The sequence below is a fragment of the Salvia hispanica genome, chromosome 3 (genome assembly GCF_023119035.1).
Source record: "Salvia hispanica cultivar TCC Black 2014 chromosome 3, UniMelb_Shisp_WGS_1.0, whole genome shotgun sequence".
NCBI classification, from domain to species: Eukaryota; Viridiplantae; Streptophyta; class Magnoliopsida; order Lamiales; family Lamiaceae; genus Salvia; species Salvia hispanica.
Window position 1 is genome coordinate 53011073 of NC_062967.1, and position 15328 is coordinate 53026400.

The 15328-nt window shown below is 35.4% G+C and overlaps 2 protein-coding genes across 2 annotated transcripts; one reads left to right on the forward strand and one right to left on the reverse strand.

Moving 5' to 3' along the window:
- The first annotated feature begins 6889 nt into the window (after positions 1–6889).
- On the forward strand, positions 6890–7631 carry LOC125210487 (aspartic proteinase CDR1-like). Its single transcript, XM_048110037.1, has 2 exons — positions 6890–7049; positions 7096–7631. The coding sequence occupies exons 1-2, from the start codon at positions 6890–6892 to the stop codon at positions 7629–7631; spliced, it is 696 nt and encodes a 231-aa protein (XP_047965994.1).
- A 5327-nt stretch (positions 7632–12958) lies between these two features.
- On the reverse strand, positions 12959–14981 carry LOC125216145 (transcription factor bHLH96-like). Its single transcript, XM_048117779.1, has 3 exons — positions 14630–14981; positions 13419–13766; positions 12959–13284 (listed from the first exon to the last, which is right to left on the reverse strand). Exons 1-3 carry the CDS (start codon positions 14960–14962, stop codon positions 13195–13197), a joined length of 771 nt encoding a protein of 256 aa, XP_047973736.1. The 5' UTR covers positions 14963–14981; the 3' UTR covers positions 12959–13194.
- Between the last annotated feature and the right edge of the window lie 347 nt (positions 14982–15328).

Below are 15328 nucleotides of genomic sequence, written 5' to 3' on the forward strand. Positions count from 1 at the left end.
TCTTATTTGAGCAAGAATGGTGTGGTAATGATTGAAAATGATTGTTCGTTGCATGAGCGTGAGAATAAGATTTTTGTGCTCAGGCCTCTCTTGATAACTTTCCATTTTGCACCATATGAGGACCCTTTCTTGTATATGCCTTGTCTTGATGAGAATGCCAAATCTTTTGCGAAGATGTTGAAGGACATGGGTATAGATAATGTGGAAATGTTTGAGGGAAAAAGAGTCAAATTGTGTGAAGCTTGTGTCTGGCATAATACTTGTTTTCATTGCATGACAATCAAGCCGTTTAGTGGGGTTGGTATCTTTTATTGTCATTTTGTCAAAGACTATGCATCACATGGTTTTGTTTGGGACTTCAGTGCAAAAGATTGCCTGGGTATTTGTTTCAACATAGCTTATGTATTAGTTAAGCTTGTTAGAGTGTGTCCACCGTCGTGGTATGGTGACTTCTATTAGAGTCGTTAGTGGTCTTAATCTCAATCATCCTACATGGATATTTGATTTGATCTCGTGCTATTTTATAGGTGTACGGGATCCGGATTTGAGGGCAAATCCTTTCCAAGAAGGGGAGAATGATATGACCACGGGTGCTCGACGTCAAGGGTCCTCCCTTCGGCATGAACCATGGGTTGATTGGGGCCCAAGGATGAAAGAGAAGACATGCCAAGGATCCAATAAAGCTAGAGGGCCTCCCGAGGGTGCGAGGAATAGAGAAGGCTCGGATTTGAGGACAAATCCTTTCCAAGAAGGGGAGGATGATACGATCATGGAGGCCGTGCGTCAAGGATTTCAGCTACAGCTGGATTCAACCGAAAACCGTCCTATCGAGATGATATCCGAAAGCTATGAAACTGCCACCATTGTCTTCGTCTTGGAAACGGCTTCGCGTGGGTATCTTGCACATCCCAATCGGAGTCCGAATGAGGGAGTTATGACGGTTTTACGGAAGTCGCGCAGAGAAGGCCGGGAGCTTCGGGAAAAACGCCCGGCCGGGCGTTTTTTACTGTGCAAAACGCCCGGGGACAGGGAAAACGCACGGGCCGGGCATTTTGGCATGTGAAAAACGCCCGACCGGGCGATTATGCCGATTTTTAGATTTTATGGGCCAACTTTCTATTTTTGGACCCATAGTATAAATACCTCTTGATGTCATTTCTTTTCCTTAGGTTTTTGCTGAATTATATGCTTGAGAGCTTTGTTTCCTCTTGGAGAGGGTTTCTATCCAATTCCTAGATTTAGGTTGCTTGAATCCATCAATTGCTAGTTCAAGCATGGGATTTCCATCAATTGCTAGTTCAAGCATGGATCAAGTAGAGGTATGCTTTGAGGTTTGTGGTTCCCTTGAAGATCTAGCCATGGATGCATGTTAGTATGTTGTAAGTGTCTTAGCTTGCCTCATCAATGACTATGTATCACAATTTCCACTATATCCAATGTTACTTCTTGTTTTGATCATCTTAGTTTCCTAAATTCTTGTTGGGTTGCCATTATTGATACAATAGAAAATCTACTTCACAAAAATATTAGCTCAATCACCTACAAATTGGGTAAATCCTTGGGAAATGGATCACAAAATACATGGATCCACATCATCGAAGAAAAAAAATCACCTAAACAACAGGTGCGTAGGAACGTTGTTAGAGCACATAGTACATACGAAAGCCCAATAATAAGAGCAAATTAAATTTGAAATCTAGAGCGAGGACTGGAATTAATACAAATTAAAATGAAAAGAAAACATTAAATGTGTCGCAATATGTACCAATTACCATCGTAAGAGCTTAGAGAAACATGATGATGTTCGCAATGGTGCATGCGCCGAGTCGGAGCAAGAAATTTTACGGTGGGGCCCAAACTACTATTAAAATTTATTGAGTATGTTCAATGTTAACGACACAAAAATAGCTTGGATGTGAGCAATATATAAAGCCACGCGTGAAAAGTGGATGATGAGAAAAATAATTACTGAATAAATTTTTTAGAGTATAGCACCAATTTTACTAATAATACCATATTTATTACATCAAAGAGTTATCTTCTATTCAATATATTTTGTAATAAGGGGCGTCACATTAAAATTGATTTTATTAATATCATATATTCCCTCCGTCCCACAAAGATTCTCTCATTTTTCCATTTCGGTCCCTTCCACAAAGTTTGTCTCATTTCACTTTTTACCATTTTTGGTAGTGGACCTCATATTCCACTAACTCATTCCTACTCACATTTTATTATAAAACTAATATATAAAAGCAGGACCCACATTTATTGTTAGTGGACCTCATATTCAACTCACTTTACATTACATTTCTTAAAACCCGTGCCCGGTCAAAGTGGGACAATCTTTATGGGACAGAGAGAGTAATATTTTAAATTCTTATGCAATCAAAAAATTATTGTCTATTCTTAAATTATAAAAATCATTTTTTATAATAAAAAGATTTATACTCCCTCCGTCCCATAAAAGTTGAGACAAAACTTTTGGGCACGGAGATTAAGAATTTATATTAAATAAATAGGAGAGATGAAAAAAGTAGGAAAGATAAGAGAGAGTAAAGTAAATGATGGAATAAAGTAAGAGTGATTAGATGTTTTGTCTTTTGTTAAAAAAGGAAATGACTCAACTTTGTTGGGACGGACTAAAAAGGAATACGACTCAACTTTTATGGGACGGAGGGAGTACAAAATTACTAGTAAAACAAAATCAATAGAAGTTTCTAATGTGAGAAAATCCATGAAATATAAACAAATATGAGAAAATAAAAAAAAAATTACTAATTTGAAAAGAAAAAATTAAGTAAATGAACTGCGAGACTAGCTTTAAAATCAATTTTACTAATATTATATATCTAATAAAATATAAATCTATAAAACATAAATAAATTCAAAATAGAAGGAACAAATTCCTAAATAATAGAATGCACCAAGAGGGGATCAAGCTCAGTACCTCATACACATGAGGCCGAAATTCATACCAACTGCACTAGCTCTTAACAAGTTCAAAATTGTATACATATAATATATATAGAAATTACGCAAACGGGTGAGGGACCCAAGGGGCTCCCTAGCCCCACCGTAGCTCCGCCAGTGGCGCCGATTGATCCTTAATGATTTTAGCTTTAGTTTTGGCGCTTGCCCCGACACATCGGCATATTAGGGAGTGGGAAACCATCCACGATAACTTTGACTGGGGAAGAGCACTATATGAATCAAACTATTGATCACTTTTCTCCCTACATAATTTCGATATCTATCTGTCTTCCAAATTGTTTAATTGTTGTGGTTGTTGACGCTTGAGATATAAAATGCGCTCAATTCTGATTGAAAAGATAATAATGTTTTGTTTTGTTTTTACTTAAGGTTTGTGTAAAGAAAATGGAAGAGAGATAAATGAGTCTAGGTGAATAGAAAAATTGTTTTGGGATTATTTTTTGTTTTTTATTTAATTATTTTTATTTTTAAGTTAGAATGATATTTACTCATTAATCGTCAAAATATGACTAACTGTCAATTTTTAGTGAAGCTGTTAATTATAGATTAAAACAAACTTATGCTCCCTCCGTCTCAGCATTTGAGACATTTTTATTTTGGCACGAGATTTTGAGGGGTATAACCAAATACTAACTAACTTTTGCTAATTAATCAACACATTATATTAAAAATATCAATACAATAATATGAGTATGTCAACACAAATTGTCTTCGTGTTGACATTTAAATATAAACATCAACACAAAAACAAAGTATGTCAATCTAAATTTCTGTAGACATACTTATGTAATTATATTTGATATTTTTATTAAAATGTGTTACTTATTTAATTAGCTAAGTTAGCAAATTAAACTTATTATTATAAGTGACACTTATATTCTAGTAATTTTGTTAATATTTCTTAAAATGTGCAAGTCAAAGTAGGATTATAAACTAGGGATGGAGGAAGTATAATTTTAATGAACAATTAAATATCCAAAATCTTGAAAATATTTTACAACTGAAAATATATATGTATTGCCCGACAATAATCTTCAAAAAGCCTTCAATATTTTATTACGAATATATACTGTCCAATTAAATACATTCTCCACGATATTAAATATATTAGAATTACAAATCATACAACCCTACGTACATCTCTAAGCTCTTTGTATGTATTATTATTAGAATTACAAATTTGTGACAGGCTGGCCCTTCTTCAATTGTTAATAGAGTGTGCAACACTTTCACTAATTCTATTTTGCTTTTATATGGAAATAAAAATACGTTTGGATAACTGCTTTCCTTTTTTTTTTTTTTTTTTTTTTTTTTGATAATATAAAGTTGTTATCTTCGACTAAAATGTAAAGCTTTTTTGCCAAATTCTATAAAAAAATCATAGGTCTTATCGGCTTATCCAATGTTATTTATCAATGTCTAAATGGCCTTATTTGTGGAGGAAAACTAAACAAATTTATTTCATCTTAGATATTGGTCTTATTAACTCGCTGAATCGCTGGCAATCGAAAAGAAAAAGAGTTTACCATATGACATAAAAATTCACAAATTTATTTGTTAAAAATATGAGTTTAACATTAAAATTACGTCGTATAAGTATGATCTACTGAGCAATGTGGCGCTTGAATTCTTTATTTTAAGGGCGTGTTTTATAGATGGGTTTAGGGTAGATTGGATTATTTAATCAACTTAAAACTAATGTTTTATAGTCTGGATTATTTTTTAAGAAGCCCGACGGGCCTTCCAAAATTATCCCGGCCCGACGCAAATAGTGCCCATTTTCACTGTTTGAGCTAGAGATATAGTCCAACAAAATTTGAGGGTTTATTTACTGTTTCTGCAGGATTTCCTTCATCGCTCTCGTTTCCATTCCCTTCCTTCTCTCTCTACGGGACTCCATCCTCTCTCTGCAACAATGCAACAAGCCATTCTGTATGCCATAGCCGCCGGCGATTTTGCCATGGATTTCGTCGTCCGGTAGCCGGCGATAATGGTGCCTCTATTCACAAACCTTCTATGCGCTCTCTCTCTCTCTATCTCCGAGCACCCTTCTCTGTCTAATTTCTGGCTCGTTCATGTCTCTCGCCAGTTACTCTCTTTGCACCATGACGGCCACCATTGTCGAAGTGGTAGTGGTGTCGCCCGAGATTTTTCAAAAATCGACATTGGCGAAGGGGATCTAAGTCGATTAGCACCACGGCCGCTGTCGATTTCTGGATTTAGGCATCAATTAGGGGTGATGAATTCAACCTCTTTGTTGTTTAGTTCAGTGGAATCGATTTCTCCACCGGCATTCTTCTTAATTTTGAACTCAAAATTCATCTTTGTTTAATTTGTGGAATCGATTCTATGTTTCATCCATTTTGGGATTCTTCAGTTTGGACTCAAATTTCATCTTTGTGTAATTTTTTGAATTTACTGGATCTGATTACTATGTTTCGTCCACTTTGAATCTTCTTCATTTCGGACTCATAATTCCAACTACATAATTTGGGATTCTTCGTTATTTGGGAATCAAAATTCATCTCAAACATATGCGAATGTGATACAATATCCTGATGAATTATTCAATCTATAAAACATCATCTTAAAATCTTTATCCATACACTATCCTACCTTTGGCCCGAAAATTTTATCCTAAGTTAACTATCATGTTATATCCTATCCACGTTATAAAACGGGTCCTAAGTAGATTAAAACGGGACAGTGATTTGAAAACTTGGTCCCAAACCTGAATATTTATGAGTGTACGTAACATGAAGGTAATAACGGCAAATTTCTCTTTCAAACTTAATTGATAACATAATTGCATTCGAAGCTCAACCTCACTAATTGTTCTTTGCACCAAGTAAGGAACAAAATCATACTTTGGTCATATTTTTTCAGTAATTCATTCAAGATTTGAAAGATTTTCCCTAATTAACCATGCATTTCATTTCTTCATGCAACGAACTAATGAATCATTGCAATAATTATTACTACCTTCATTCTCCAAATATTGACACACTTTGACCCGACACGGGTTTTAAGAAATGTAATGGAAAATGAGTTGAAAAAGTTGGTGGGATGTGAGTCCTATTTTTAAAGTATTAGTTTTATAATAAAATGAGAGTATGAATGAGTTAGTGGAATATGAGGTCCACTACAAAAAATAGTAAAAAGTGAAGTGTGTCAAACTTTCAGGGACGGTCCAAAATAGTAAACTGTGTCAAACTTTCAGGGATGGAGGTAGTATATTTAAAAAATATATATATATGCACATTTTAACCAAATATTTTCCTATAAATAGTGTTAATCACTCTTGCAATTCCATTATCACAAATTCTTTCAATTGCATTTACACAACACTCAAGTCCATGTCTGCATTTCTGCGCTCTCTTCTGATTTATTCCCTCTGCTTGACATACTAAGTTGAATCCTCTGGCAGCATCACCCTCGACTTCTTCCACCGCGACTCGATCCATTCGCCTTTGTACGACCCCTCCAACACGCGTTTCCAGCGCCTAAGAGACGAGGTCAACCGCTCCTTCTCAAGAAAATCCTCGTTGACGGCCTTGCATTCAACATCATCGATAGAGGCCATAGTCGCTCCGATCAGCCCTTCGAACTATGAGTACGTGATGAAGATAAATATCGGGACGCCCCCGGTCGAGCAGCTAGTTATCGCTGACATGGGAAGCGACCTAACATGGACCCAATGCAAACCGTGCACAGAGTGCTTCAACCAAACTCTCCCACTCTTCGACCCATCTCAGTCATCGTCTTACCGTCCGGTCCAGTGCGAGTCCCACCAATGCACCACACCCGAATTAAGACCGTCGTGCAGCAGCGACGAAAACGCGTTCCAATACGAGGTCTCTTACGGCGACGTTCATACGGCATAGGCGAACTTGCAATGGAAACCTTAACCTTCGATGGAGGCGTGTCCTTCCCTAACTTCGCCTTTGGCTGTGGCTTCAATAGCGGCGTCACTTTCAGCGACACCGCGTTGGGGATGGCCGGCCTTGGCGGCGGCCCGATCTCCATCATAAACCAGCTAAACAACTCCATAGGGGGCAAGTTCTCTTACTGCTTGACATTGCCAGATTCCAATGCCACCAGCAAGATCAGCTTCGGCAGCAGCCGGGCCTAAAGTCGTCTCCACACCACTAGTAAGGAAAGAACCAGACACATACTACTACCTCACATTGGAAGGACTCAGCGTTGGGATGGAGAGGATCGCCGCCAACGCTGAGTTGCTACCCTCGTTGGACTCCAACGAGGGAAACATGATCATTGACACAGGGACAACACTGTCGTTCGTCCCTGATGAGATGTACGACAGGGTGGACGCGATGCTCAATGGTGCGGTCAAGGGTGAGCGCGTAGAGGAAAGGCCGTTCAGGATGTGCTATAAGAAGGGGGATGGGTTCTGGTCACCAGCGATCACAGCTCATTTCAAGAATGCAGACTTGGTTTTGGAACAAGAGAGTATTTTTTTGGAGGTGGAGAAAGGGATTGTTTGTTTGACGCTGATGCCATCGGAGGGGTATTTGGGTATCTTTGGGAATTTGCATCAGGTGAATTATCGGATTGGGTATGATCTTGTCAAGGGACAAGTGAGCTTTCTGCCTACATATTGCACCAATCCACAATGAAATAGTAACTACAAAAATCTCGCGAAATAGTAGCGGAATTTAGCTGCGGATTAAAATCCGATACTGTCACTAGCGATCAGTAATGGAATGGCCGTTGCAAATTTTAGTAAGGCAATTAGTAGCGGATATTCAATAATTTTTGGCGATATAATAGTGCGCCATATATAGTGGCGGATTTAGTAACAGAACAACTCAACACTCAAATCTGTTGCTATTAAATAATTGTTTATTACAAAAACAAATTTATAAAAATAAATAAATTTAGCAATGTGTTCGTGTTCGCTTTTAAATAGTAGCAAAGATAATCCGTTACAAAATCTTATTTATAAACATAAAAAATGGAATATAGGAAAACAGTATTTATAGGAGACCAATCTATTACTAATCCATTGTTAGGGTTTAATGAGGTTATTAATTAATACAGTACTAAGTAATATTATTCGCTCCTCACGTATCACACACGATTACACTTAATATATAAATAATGATAAATAACTTTAGTAGCAAAATATATCTGCTGGAATTCTACTTTAATAAATTACTTTAATAAATTTCAGCTACTAATCATCTAGTATTAACAACGGATATATCTGTTGCTAAGTTTAATTATTTTTGTTTCTAATCTGATTTCAACATTTAGTAGCGTATTTACACTGTTGGAAATTCTTGGTATGATCAGTTAGGTTTACTTTCTTCCAATTATTGCTTTTGCACATTCCGTTTTGTTAGTTGAATTTGAAGAAAAATACTTCCTCCATCCCAACTTAAGTAATTGATTTCTTTTTGTCAGTTATTTTGGGCACATGATAATAAATAATTATAGTTGAGAGAAAGTAAAGTAAAAGAGAGAATAATATAGAAGATAGCTTCATCAACATTATTCTCTCTATTACTTTACTTTCTCTCCCCTTTAAGTATTTATTATCATTTTTTTCTCAAACACGTGACGAAAAGCAAGCAATCAACCATGCGATAGTATTTTCACGAATTAGGGAATAATTCCTTAGCATGAAATATGTGTTCTAGCATGCAATTTTTGTGTTTAACATGAGACTTATTAATCCTATAATTGGTCAAATAGATCTATATGTCTGATTTATTTATATTACAAGTCTTCAATTGTGCAAGGGGTACCAAAACCCTAACTTTATCATCCATGCTCTTAGTAGTGAGCCGACCCTTAACTATTCATGGGTCCCACACCAATTTTTTAAATTTATATTCCATCCCTTAAATATCCAAATATTATAGACAAATTAGGAGGCATTGGAGGGGGTGGAGCTTGGGGGCGTTTTGGCTTCGTTTGTCCTCGCCTTTGGCTATCTTTCGTTGCCTTCGTCTCAATTGGATAACGCCATGAACCAGCTCCGAACCCAGTCATACTAGAGTCGGAACCACCCAAATTAGCTCCAACGAGCTGGCCTACAACCCCGTCCTCGTCGTGATTGGCTTGTGATCTTGACCGTTTGGAGGTGGAGTGATGTGAATCCAGAAAGCGCCAAACCGAGAGAAGGAGAAGTAAAGACTCGACAAGGAGCCAAGTCAGAGCTGGGGTTTGTTTCTAGTGTTCTGCCTATCAAGATAACGTCCAAATTCTCTTATCCTACTACCATTATCTTTTTATGCAAAAGAGCTTCACTGGAGCACCTTGCATGCCTCAATCGGAGTCCGGATGGAAGAGATATGGCCGTTCTACGGAAACTGCATAGAGGCAGTGCAGAATCGGCGACTTGCTGAGTGGCAATTCTATGAGTAGCCGAGACCGATCAATTTTCCAGAACAGTTCTAGCAACCCAGCGACTGGCCAAGACGCCCGGGCGGGTTGTATTTGTGTTTTTCACCATTTTTGTGATATTTTTAGCCTCTGGTATAAATACTTGACTAGGGGTTGTGAGAAATCAGCTTTGAACATTGTAAAACTTCCAAGACTCCATTTGAGAGCATTCCACTTCATCTTTGAATATTTGTCCAAAATCCCTTATGGTTGCATTTTAATCTATTGTCGGGCTTAAATTGAATGTTAAAGTATACAATTCTAGTTCTTGTGTTGTTATTTTTGGGGAGCCATTAGATTCTTACTTTGGTAAAAGTTATCTTGAGTTGTCTTCATTATTTTGTAGAAGGTCCATAAGTTCCAAGCATCTATCTAAATCATAACACTTTTATCTTCTTCCTTTTCCACCATTTTTATTGTTTCAATTCTTGTTGGGTTGTTTGGGTATTTGAAATATTTACAAGATCAAGTCCAAGGCAAACATATGTGTCTTGAATCCCTAAGATTTATATTATGGACCCCGAGGAGTATTAGGTGTCACCCGCCCAATTATCTAGATTTCGAACCTTCTTCCAAGTGGTGATATATTTGAAGGCTATGTGGATGTATTCTTAGAAGATAAGCATGGCCGAAGCCATAACGTTGGCTTCGCTCGATCCGCTACTGCTTCGCCTTATTTCATTGACACAGATGTCGCTGAACTTTTAGATATCTTTGCTTGCTCGTCTGAAATGATTGTGAAGCATCTTTAGCTTGAAGACAACAGTTCCATACGGCTAGGCCGCATTGTATCTTTCAGTGACCCGCTCCCAAAACCTCTTCGCGTTTTCATTAGTTCCCACAATCGGATCTTCCGAAGTGGCAACCCACAGTTCTAACAATTTATCCATCTCGCGACGGTTGCAGACATTGAACTCCGGAACATTGTCTGCTTGAGTGTTATTCTCTTGAAGTTGGGACAAAGACTGAGTCGGGATGTAGTTCAGCCTTGTGTCGACCATCCACCCGAATGGTGCGCTGGTATGCTGCATGTCTTCTCTGATTAATGTCGGTAGACAACAGGCCGCTATTTGCACATTTTGCGCGTCGTCGATCCTTGAGTACCCGATGTCGGGTAATCTGACATCGGCATGCTCCATTGGCTCCAGCTCTAGCTCGGGTTCGATAGTGGTTGATTGTCGAATATATTTGCACAATTGTTGATGAAAAATGTGGAGAGAAAATTAGAGAACAAAGACACAGATAACTCAGATAATGTAAAGAAGAAAGAGAAGAAAGTCAAAAGTGATATGGGCCTTTTACATAAATATATTAAGAAAATTAAAAGCGATATAAGCCTTATACATAACTAAATATATTTGGGCCATAATTTAAAACTTAACATGGGCCGCAAATTTACTGTCAATTAATTGGTTTAATGAACAATGCCGATTTGATTTTCCATCTCTAGCTATTTTGTTTAGAGATAATTATTAGTAATATTAATTCATTATTGCGTCTAGATTTTAGAAATAAAATAATTAGAACATATGAGGTTAATATAAATGGGGTTTCCCGAAAAATTTCGGTTATTTAGATTTGGGTTTAGTTGAATAAATTATTATTTTATCCTAGTTTTTATATAGAACTTAATCTGGTGGTAATAGGATTTACTTGTCGGCGACAGAACAATAGAATTGTAAATATTATAAATTGTAATAGATGTATAATAGTTGAAAAGTATAAAATATATAAGTACATAATTTGTTTTAAATAAAACATAATACTATATTATAGTACAATATATATATAATATAATGGCGAAATCATTATTTTGCTCATGATGATGAGCCCAAATCATTTTATAATGTGGGATACATGTTCCCAGCCGGATGGAGTATTACATATTTGCACTTTGAATAAATTTGGTACAATCGCAACACGAGAATAATAATCACAGGAATGTCTTCATAATTTTTCGCTGAAAACATTTTAAATCATAAAATTAAATATTAGTGGCAGAGTGATAATTCCAAAATATTCCAAAGCGCCAAGTTCGAAAATTTCCAGAAAAAGCCAAACAAGCTTGTCAAAACTCCGGCTAAATCGTTTATTAAATTAATTAAATCCCAATAATCAGTAATAGTTGGGACTGTTATTGTCACTGCCTTGATCCCACCAAGCACATTGCGAATTAAATATGCAAAATGTTTTAGAGACGTAACAGCATCGCCATAATGGGGATTAAATGGTAATTATACACTATAATTTTATTTTTAATTACCCTTACATTAAATGATGGATTAAAGACACCTATTTATGGACATAATTCTAACTTAGGCGTGTATTTTTGGCATCATAATCGTAGTAACCACAAATTTAAGATTAACAATTTTTTTCTCTCCCCTTTTTATTGCATCTATTTAATGACTTATCTTTAAAATTTTAAAATATTGTAATTTTATTAATTTTATATATTTGGTGCACATTTGTCTACAAATAAATAATGTTTATTAGCAAACAAATAACGATGGAATTTTCTTATTAAACTAGTCTTTTTAAATTTATATTTAAATGATGTAATATAAAAATAATTAGCTATATAAAGTATTAAAAATTTATTATCTATTTTTAATAAAATGTAGTAATAAGTAAGATTTACATAAAATATGGAAAAAAATTACTCTAATTGAATTGTAATTTTCAATATTGATAAACTTATTTATTTTGTCACTTTTGATTCACAAGATTCTTTATAAATATTAAGAGTTCTTAGTCCAATTCAATATTTATTTTCTTAGCTCAATTCAATATACTATCATGTGCTAACAGATAAAAATAAAATAAAATAAAATAATAATTAAAAAAATGCTTCATCATATAACTATATTATTTTATCATACAATTCAAATTTGAATAAGAAGAATATTTTATTTTTTTAGTATATTTTTTCATATTATATAAATGATATCATTGTTTTGTACTCCATTTTAAAATATTTGACAAAAATGAACAAGCTATGAAAGAATAATGCAAAAGAAAAAGGGAAAATTTAAACTTAAAATACCAAATAATTAAATAAAAATTTGTTTGAAAAAACACATAAGTTATCAAATTATTTTATAATTAAATATAATAATTTGGTTATATAGTGTATTAATTAATACTACTATAATAATATTTATAATCGAAAATTATGATTTTCTTAATTAAGTGTTACGTACATTACACTAAATTTTTTTGAAATACATTTATGACTTTGAACCATGATTCAAGTTTATCTCTAATTAATAAACATGCATTTAGGTATAGGTATTTAATTTGATTTAATTTTCCTAAACTAGATATATAGCCTTAATCTGATATTAGGATAAATTAGTTATAATATAAAATAAAATTATGGCAAAAAAACATAAGGGTGCTATGGCATAGAGACGTTATGTTTTTAAATCACTATTCATTAAATATTTGAATCCTTTAATAGAATAAGCCAACATTAGTAGTAATTATATATAGTTTGTAGATCTATATTAAATTAATCAAACATGTTCCCGGACAGGTTATAATTATCATATAAAAAAACAAAGGTTATAATTATCATATAATATAGTACAAAAATATTCCCACACAAAGTAACGTACACTTATATTTATTTAAAAGGTTAGTTGAACATAAATTTCTAAACTTTCATGCGAAAAAAGAGGCAGTGATTTGACCATACTTACTTTATTTAATTGGCCACTAGTTAAAATTCTTGGACTAGACTAACAATATGTCAAGGCAGTTTGTGTGGTAGGCTAGCTGTCTTAGTTACAAATTGCCTTCTTGAATCATTCCCAAAATATCATGCACAGTTGTGGCCATCTCATTTATTGTAGTAAGCTGACATTCAACCTCCACCTGAATTTAAACTACACATGATTAGATAAGACCAATTACAAAATTCAAACTATTGAGACATATAATCTTCTAATAGTTACTATATGTAATTATGTTCCTATAAATAATATAACAAGGAGAAAATTGTGGCGCACCTTAACACTGAAAGAGTAGAGCACGGTTTGATCAACGGTGGTTATGTTAAGATGGAGAATTGTGAGGCCTATTGACTGAAATGTGGAGACTAATTTAAGTAGTTGTTTTGGGTGTCTCTTTGTGGATACCTTGATGTTTGCATGGCAATCCGCCATCGTCACCTCGATGTCCGCGATGCCCGCCACCGCGTCCACAGCGGCGCTCGGACGAGTTGAGTATTGTGGGAAGGTGAAAAAATTGGAGAAGAGGTTTTGATTGGCCGGATTATTTGCTTCTAGGTTTTGTTGGAGTTGTTTGAGTTCCTTGACAAAATTTATTGCGCCTCCAACTATTGATGCTTGATCACCCTATACATACATGCATTCCAAAATAAAATCGAATTTGATATACATGCATTTCGAAATAAAATCGAATTTCATTACGTAGTACTCCTTCCGTCCCATTAAGTGGAGCATTTCATTTTTCGCACAGGGTTTTATATACTGTTGTTTTGTGAGTTAATAGACAGAGGATGAAGTAAGAGTGAGAAAAAGTAGACAAAGTGATGTTTCCATTTTAAGAAATGTGTTATTTAGGATAGAACATCCAAATAAGAATAATGTGTCACTTAGGGTGGGACGGAGCAAGTATAAATGAGTTTATAACCCTCTCCCCTTATAATTAAGGTCTTTTAAATTCGAACATGTACTCCTTTCGTCCGCCATTAAACGTCACACTGTGACTCAGCACGGATTTTAAGAAATGTAATAGAAAGGAGATTGAAAAAGTTAGTGGAATATGAGTTCTACTTTATATAATATACTTATTTATTGGTTTTATAATAAAATATGAAATAAATGAGTTAGTGGAATGTTTGGTCTATTACCAAAAGTAGTACTCCATCCGTCCCAAAATAAGTGACTTGTATTCCTTTTTGGGGTGTCCCATTATAAGTGACCTATTTTCATTTTTAGCAAAAAAGTATCTCTCTTATTTTATTTTCCACCTACTTTATTCTCTCTTCTCTCCTCTACTTTTCCCCCTCTCATACTTTACTCTCTCCACTTTAACTTATTTAAATATCATTCCTTAAATCTCGTGCCCAAAAGAAGTAGGTCACTTATCTTGGGACGGAGGGAGTAAAAAGTAAGTGTAACAAGTATTGACAGGACTGACCGAAGAGGAAACTAGTGACAAGTAATAGCGGAGAACAAGGGTGGAGGTAGCGTACCCTTTGCGTATAGGATGGGGGCATTATAGAGCGGAGGATGGCGAGGTAGTCGTTCATCTGTTTCCGGCGGTTCCTCTCCATCGCGATGTGAGTCATCCTCTGGCTCTCCATCTCCTCCTTATTCTTTGTGGACTTCACGCGCCGCCGCCTCTTCCCGGGAGGAGAAATGACAGCAGGAGAATCCCAATATCCCCCACTATTGGAGCCATAAATATGAAGATTTTGAGGGTTTGGTTTCTCTTCTTCAAAGGTGTGATGTGTGACATTGTAGCTGTAGTCTGTGTAGGCATAATGAAATGGATCTTGCTGAACAATAATCCCCTCTAGTGCCATCGCATGTGACCTAGCTAGAGTTGCATTTGAGATGTAGAAGCATCCTATGCGTTTTCAATGACTATATATAAAACGCCGGTGGCAAACCATAAGCGTGTGGACCTACGTGCCTAATTAACTACTCGGTGATTGTTATTTTTATTATCAAATAAACAAAAATTTTAAACGACATGTTAAGATGAACTCGAATCCGGGATATTTGGACTCAACTGCACTCTACTAATAATATGTCAACGCACACTTACATGAATGATTACTTTTAAAGCATGCGTCACAGTGGACTTAAACTGTGACCTTTGGCCTCTCGCACCAACAACATTACAACTAGACCAACACACACACTCACATAATTTGATGATTGCTTAT

Bases quoted from the DNA above. Each gene is read 5' to 3' on its own strand.
- LOC125210487 (XM_048110037.1), top strand. From the start codon at position 6,890: ATGGAAACCTTAACCTTCGATGGAGGCGTGTCCTTCCCTAACTTCGCC. The intron at 7,050-7,095 runs GCAAGTTCTCTT...CAATGCCACCAG, and splicing joins GCTAAACAACTCCATAGGGG to CAAGATCAGCTTCGGCAGCA.
- LOC125216145 (XM_048117779.1), bottom strand. From the start codon at position 14,962: ATGGCACTAGAGGGGATTATTGTTCAGCAAGATCCATTTCATTATGCC. The intron at 13,767-14,629 runs GTACGCTACCTC...ATGTATGTATAG, and splicing joins CCCCATCCTATACGCAAAGG to GGTGATCAAGCATCAATAGT. The intron at 13,285-13,418 runs GTGCGCCACAAT...GTTTAAATTCAG, and splicing joins TCTACTCTTTCAGTGTTAAG to GTGGAGGTTGAATGTCAGCT.